At 35.4% G+C, this 7300-nt stretch overlaps 1 protein-coding gene across 6 annotated transcripts; it reads right to left on the bottom strand.

Moving 5' to 3' along the window:
* Positions 1–624: 624 nt before the first annotated feature.
* LOC111296694 (putative disease resistance RPP13-like protein 1) lies at positions 625–7080 on the bottom strand. Of its 6 annotated transcripts, none has more exons than XM_089741084.1 (7): positions 2665–7080; positions 2323–2444; positions 1878–2011; positions 1521–1684; positions 1296–1421; positions 1014–1057; positions 625–837 (listed from the first exon to the last, which is right to left on the bottom strand). In XM_089741084.1, exon 1 carries the CDS (start codon positions 6882–6884, stop codon positions 2772–2774), a length of 4113 nt encoding a protein of 1370 aa, XP_089597210.1. In that variant the 5' UTR covers positions 6885–7080; the 3' UTR covers positions 625–837; positions 1014–1057; positions 1296–1421; positions 1521–1684; positions 1878–2011; positions 2323–2444; positions 2665–2771. The 6 variants fall into 6 exon arrangements, with proteins under 6 accessions (XP_089597210.1, XP_089597212.1, XP_089597211.1 ...); XM_089741086.1 differs by having other exon boundaries at positions 1562–1684; XM_089741085.1 differs by having other exon boundaries at positions 1296–1684; positions 2295–2444.
* Between the last annotated feature and the right edge of the window lie 220 nt (positions 7081–7300).

Here is a 7300-nt window from a genome sequence, read left to right as displayed (position 1 = left end):
AATAATGGTGTTACTCACTGATGCCTAGGTTCAATGTCACTGCTGGTACAGTACTTACATCATTTCTCAGACATTGAGGCACAGGCAGGGAAGCATCTTCACAAAGCATGAGCTCAACGCATCGGTACAGTTCTTCCGGTAAGAATGATATGAGTGCTGCACTGCAACTTACTATTTTTATTTTTCTTTTAAGTTCCTGGTTCAAGTTTTATGACAAACTTATCAGAAAAAAACGTAAAAAAAAAAACGAAGGTTTCACTTCATTTCTATGGGTTAAACAATATGCAACAAGAAAAAAATACTCTTTCTTTGAGAAATAAACAAATGATACGAAAAAATATAAGAGAATTTAAAATACCTATCAATTGCAGCAATTAATGATAAAGTTTTTTTAATTTAACATGCAAATAAGAAGATTTGGGAATAAAAGCCCTTATCGAAGGTTTTGGAATTAGCAATCTTTGAATTTTACCATTGCATCAGAACAAGTATTCTTTCTGTTGGTAATTACTATGGTTTCCTTCATCTATTTTCACACCTTTTTTCAGTATAGAACTAGCTTCCAAACCTTTCTTGAGCTCCAATTGTACTAAAATTGAAGTACAAAAAGAAGCTATAAATACATAAATATCTGAACATTAAATTCAACTAGCTTCTTCCATCTGCGTTGTCTCGCATATTCCACAACTTTCATGAATGCCTGAAAGCAGAAAATTATTAGTTTTCCCTTTTCCTAACTAAAACTTTGGATGAAGGCCTAATTAATGTCATTTCATCCTAAAAAAAATGATGAAAATCAAATTTCCACGTGACAGATTGTACAGACTTCTTGCATGCCTGAAAAATGACCAATGATAATATCATATGAGTTTCAACATGAAAATAAGATGAACAACATTGTTTTAAAAATAGGAAATCAGTTATGAAGAAAGTGGAAAAGCTTTTCCAAATTGAAATACCTAACATTGAGTTTAAGCAAAGGATAAGGTAAATTTGTAACCCCTTTGTCTTACCTTTACTTTTCATAGATTAAATAGCTCTCACAATTTTGAATTCTCTGGATCATAGATGAATATACAATCAATGTCAGCTTTGAAATATATATATATATATATATATATCCAAATAAACTCAACTTTTCTGTGCCACATATAAAATGTGCAAGAATTGGTCATTGGCAATGCCAGTTTCTCAAATTTGATTTTTATATGAAAGATCACATATAATTATGGAACAAAATCCTCCTAAAGTTCCAAGTGTTGCAACTATTCCAATGCATTTCCAAATTGTTATACCTGTGACATCCTCTGATTGATTTTTAGTCAACTTCCTCTTGATAACATATGAAACTATCATCCATTTGGACAAAAGCTTGTGGGCAATATTGAACCACACTTTTTCTTTATCACTTCAGCACCATTCTGTTAGAAATGTACAATTATAAGAATATAATTAATGGAGGTTACTAAAAGTAAGGGAAAAGAAAAGAATAAAAAGGAATTTTGTATTTCCATACTTACGTTTGATTACGAATATGGAAAAAGGTATACACTTTACTTACGCCATTTTTCTTTCCATGAAATGATTTCCATAAATGAATCTTTTATCCAAGCATGCAAAAAGCTTGTGGACTAACTTGAGTCATAGGTGAACGGCTTTTATCTCACAATTGACCACAGGAACACTGCAAGAACAATGAGTGTGTCTTTAGGTGTTGCAATGATGGATCATAGACCCACAACAATTACATGTCCAACTAGCTATAGGAGAAACTAAAACACGTAAAATTATCATGAAAATATTGTTAACATGAAAAATTAGTGTTTTTAACAAGCCATGCCTGGATTTTCTAATTTGTTTCAATAAAATGAAAGAACCTTCAATTATACTTGTACGGAACTCAGGATCAAAGAAGATAACTTCAAATTTCAAGAGACAGCCAATGTCATTTTCACTACCAAAGCTATAGCACAGATCATTCAGCCTTCCCGACATCTGTAGTTGGTAGGTCCTACAAAAACCAAATAGAGTAAATCATAGTTTAAAAGATGGTAACAATGGCATGGTCAACTTCACCGACATCTACTTTAGTATTTTCAATTCAACCATTCATATGATAAAAACAAATTTACTAATGCTCCAAAATAGTAAAGATTTAGATTGAACATAGAAAGAGCTATACTTGTGCTATCAAAATTGGCAGGTTTTTAAGTCAAAGGTGTCAATTTAATGCCAAAGTATGGATGGTTAGCTATGAAATGACTTTATTTATAGATAAAAATCACTTTGCTGACCCGAAAATACCAAAGAAAATTCATAAACCTTTGCTCCATATAACAACCAGCACCAAAGAGACCTATGTGAAATCCCTTTCTGTAACTCCAATCTTTACTCTCAGCAGATAACAAGCATTTTATAAATAAGGTCGTGCTTAGTATCATATCCTGCAAAAATAACTAAAATTCTCAATTTTTGTTGAATTAATGCAAAAAAAAAAAAAAAGCAATGGATCATGAACCTAAAAAGAAATTAAATGTCTGAAGATTAATAAAATCAATTGAAAGTGTTTTCCTTTCTCTTTAGTGTATAAATTTGAAGATGTAAGGAACATTATAATAGTAAAAAATTTTTGTAAGGTTTATAATCAATTTGAAATTGATATACCTGCAACTTTGAGTCATTGACTTCCTTCTTTTCAACTTTGCTGCTATGAAAAATTATTGTCTGAGCCATTATCTTCTGAAACAAAACTAGCTGGAATCATAGATGTATCACTCGCCAATTACCACAAAAGGTATATGGGCTATCTTGGACCACTCTGGTCCTTTATCATTTCCACATTGTTCTTTTAGCACTGGACATCTCCAAATATGTAGCTGCAAAAGCGAAGAAAGCATGTTCTTGTCCGGAAGAGACTTGAGGTTTAGGCAAGAACCGATGGTCAAGTACTCCAGAGAGGTGAGGTCCTGAAAGCCCCCGGAGGATAGGGTTTCCAGTTTTGGGAAATCAATGACGGTGAGATGGGTGAGAGAGTAGGGCAACGTCATTTCTATCTCCTCTTGTGGAAACAACACATTTGAAATGTAGAGAGATTTAAGAGAAGTGAGTCTATGCAATCCCCACTCAATAAGTGGCTTACAGATGTTGGGTCCTTCGATGGTAAGTTTTCTGAGATTAGTAGGAATGCCCTCTTCTGGGAAGGATGTCAGACTTGCGCAGTTTCTTATTTCCAATTCTTCTAGACAACTAAGGTTGTGTATATCGTCAGGCAGAGCATGGAGTTTTTCACATGAATGGAGGAGAAGCACTTTGAGGTTGGAGGTGCGCAAACAACTTTTTGGAAAGGAAACCAAATTTGAACAATTACGGAATTGTATGCACCGGAGATGGCTGAGCTTGTTCAATCCTTGAGGTAAATACTTAATATTACTGCACCCATTTATAATAATACTTTCAAGAGAAGAGTTATCTTGAATTTCTTGAGCTATGGACTCCAGCTTTGCACAACTGTATATTTGCAATAGTTTAAGCCGCGTGGGTAACTGCCCTCTTGATGATAAAGATTCCAGAGCTGGACAATTGCTAATATTCAACTGCTCAAGAAGACATGCACTGCTGAGGTTAACATTCTCTCCCTCTTCCAACAAACACCGTAAATTTTTACAACCACCAATCACTAAGGTTTTTAGATTCGAAGGCAAATTTTTATGTGAAAGAGAAATCAGATTGGGGCAATACGAAAGTTGTAGCATCTTAAGTGATGTGACGTAGTGCAAGGTTGTTGATAGTTTTTCTAACCTCTCACAATCCCATATAGTAAGCTGTTGAACGGTGCAAGGGATTTTCAATTGCATCAATTCTTCTTCTTCCTCCTCTACCCCTATAGAGATAAGTTGAGACCACTTTCCAATACTCAATTCACCAAGTGACATCGACTGAGTTAGCAATCCCCAATTGTTCTCTTGCGAAGAGCACAACTCTTTACAATCGTCGATCTTAAGGGATTCCACTTTTATTGATCCTAACGTCAACCATTCTGCTGCACACGTAAACTTGGGAATTCTTGAAAAACGGACTCTTTTTAATGAGCTGTCATCTGCAAAACCTTTATACACTACCTCGTGGCACCCTTGAACATCCAATTCTGAAAGCTTTGGAAGGCTTTGAATTGAAATCACCAATTTCTTACAATAACAAATCACAAGTTTCTCCAAAGAAGGAAGATTTTCCGGTATACTCCCCAACAGTTCTGGGCAATTCACAATACGAAGCTCACGAAGTTTAGGGAATTTCCTAGATTCCTCATTAACTTCCCAAAAGTTCCAATTCTCCCATTTAAGCATGTTTTCAAATTCTAAAGTCTCCAATGAAGGAAACGCATGTGGCACATTCTTTCCGAAGAACTCAACTCCCACACTAGTTACACTACGCATTCTCTTGATGCTTAATTTTTCCAACAATGGCAATCGCCCAATTGATGGCAATGATGTGCAATTTGGGCAATATTCAAGGCACAAAGATAGTAACTTATTGAATGAAGAATCTCCCATCCATTCCGCCAACCTCACACCACCATAGAACATGAGGGTAAGCTCTTTAAGCTTTTTGGAAGGATGAAGCAAATCCAACACTTCTGTCTCGATTTCTGCATTTCTATTCTTAAAGTCTTCACTCCATATCAATTTTAACTTATCCAATCCTAATTTCTCATGTAACTTAGCTTTCCGTGCATCTTGAGTTTCAACCACATTCTCCAACCCTAAAATACAAAGTTGACCCTTGAGATTTGATAAAGCCTCTAGCTCCCTTATTTGACATCCCTTTCCCTTTTGTAAAACAAAATCGGATAGTGTTTGAAGATCACTTAGTGTGCTAAAATTACTCGGCATGCTTTCTAAGCGATATGCACCAGTGATATCAAGATAACATAGGTTGACTAGGTTTTCCATCTCTAAAGGTAGCTTCTCAAGATTCATACACTTCCTTAATAAAAGTGTTTCTAAATTATAAAGGGTACTAACGAACTCAGGTAAGCACTTAATAGGAGTGCGAGAAAAATCCAAGTACCGCAAGTGTTTTAAATTTCTGATAAAATCCGGCAACTCTGAGATTTGATACCCTCTCAAAGAAAGCACCCTTAGGCATCTTAAATTTGGCAACAAATGTGTTAAAACATCATTAGTTACCCAACAACTCATATAGTTTGACATCCTAAATGGTAAAAAAGTACGTAAATGTTGTGCTTCACCAATGCCCTTAAATTTTTTGATGCCATCAAACTGACCACCAATGTAAGATAAGTGACGAGCGTGCTTTGAAAATTTCTGATCACCTTCAATTCTGAAACATATTTCTCCGGCAACTGATTTAGCCAAATCATTAATGAGGTCATGCATAACAAATCGAGAACTGTCTTTGTTTGATATTTGCAAAAGAGACCTTGATACTAGATCTCTAAAATACTTGTGGCCTAGACCTTCAAAGCTATATTTATCACTTGCTTCCTGTAAAAAGCCTTCTGCCTTCCATAACAAGATTATTTCTTTCTCTTGAAATTCATAATCCTTAGGAAGAATGGAGCAATATGCAAAGCACCGCTTCAAATGTGGAGGAAGATGATGGTAACTCAATTGAAGAGCTGGAATTATACCACACTGATGATGTGATAGCTTCCATATCTCACTCTCTAATATTTTTTGCCAAGCATCAAGGTCAACATTAGTACGAAGCAATCCTCCAAGGGTTTTAGCAGCCAAAGGCAAGCCATTGCACTTCCTCACTATTTTCTCAGCAACTTCTTTCAGATTTGGATGTCCTCCAAAATCTCTTAATCCCAATGCATGTTGAGCAAATACAGACAAACAATCATCTTCTGACAAAACCTGTAAAGAATGAGCATGAGAAGCACCCATTGTAGATGAAACAGCAAAACTTCTTGTTGTCACGATAATTTTGCTTCCCGCAGTCCTTGTTAGAAAAGGAGATTGTAAAATAGTCCAGTCATGATAATTCTCATTCCAAACGTCATCCAAAACAATCAAGAATTTTTTCCCTGACAACTTATTCTTTAATTTTTCTTGAAGAGAATTCAAATCATTGTCACTGCATGGCTCAGAAGTGATTGCCTGAAAAATTGCTTTTGTGATTTTTGTGACATCAAAATCATCAGAAACACAAACCCATGCTTTAAGATCAAAATTATTGTGAACAGTAACATCATTGTAAATAAGCTGGGCCAAGGTTGTCTTACCGATCCCTCCCATTCCAACGATGGGAATCACAAAATTTTCTTCATCATCACTCTTGATAACCAATTCAAGTATTGTCTCCTTATCTTTGTCTCTACCATACACCTGAGTTTCAATCTCCAGAGAAGTAGGTTGCTGCCTTCCTTTTATTCTTTTGGACTTCGAGGAGTCGATCATTCTTAGTTGTAACTGATTTTTTCGAGGTTCTAAATCTTTCAATTTGACAGTGATATCTTTTATTTTTGACATCATGACACTGTTAAACAAAACAACATCGAAAGTATCAAAAATGAGTCTGGGTTTCTTACTTGAACTACCATGACGTTTCAACATCAAATTACGCTCGGCAATTCCAGTTTCAAGCTCGTCCACAATGTCATCCACATCGTATGCCAAAATTTGGAGGTCTGACAACCAATTTTTCACAGATTGATTTTTTATCTGCCTCTCCTCAGCATCATCAAGCAGTAGACGAATCTCCAGCAATTCCTTCTTCAACTTCTCGAGCTCTTCTTGAATCTGCTTTTCACTGGAAAATTGCAGGAATTCAAAAGAACCCAACTTGTATAGAAGATAGTCAAAGAATTTGGAAACAATAATTTCTCGTATAGCGGACAGGGCTCCAAGCAAAGACATGGTTGGCTTGCGTTATTGCAAGAAATTAGAGGAAGAAATGAGAGTAGAGAAATTTGAGAAAAGAATTTGGGTTAGCAAGAAGAAGTGGAGTTGGGTAAAGATGAATTGTATTGAATTGGACGAGTTTTGTTTCTCTTTCTTTCTTTTGCTCCTTGATTGCAAGAATCATTTTACAAGTCCATATTGAATTTTTTACAAGTTAATAATATTGGACCCACATTGACGCGGCTTTGATTTTTTTGGACGTACTGGCACAGCCATTTCTGGTTATTGGTAAACGAGGGAAAGCGTGATTCATGGTGTGCAGGACAATTCAGTAATAAGGCATGAAAAATTTTAAATGCATATCTAGAAAAAAAAAAATTGATGAAATACTCATGAATTATATATTAATCCCTACGAAATCTATTCGATAA

This window comes from Durio zibethinus, chromosome 12 (genome assembly GCF_047325235.1).
Source record: "Durio zibethinus cultivar Kanyao isolate XHJ-2024 chromosome 12, ASM4732523v1, whole genome shotgun sequence".
Classification (NCBI taxonomy): Eukaryota; Viridiplantae; Streptophyta; class Magnoliopsida; order Malvales; family Malvaceae; genus Durio; species Durio zibethinus.
Note: the sequence above shows the minus strand (reverse complement) of the source record. Positions and strands in the feature narration are given on the sequence as shown.

Bases quoted from the DNA above. Each gene is read 5' to 3' on its own strand.
- LOC111296694 (XM_089741085.1), bottom strand. From the start codon at position 6,884: ATGTCTTTGCTTGGAGCCCTGTCCGCTATACGAGAAATTATTGTTTCC.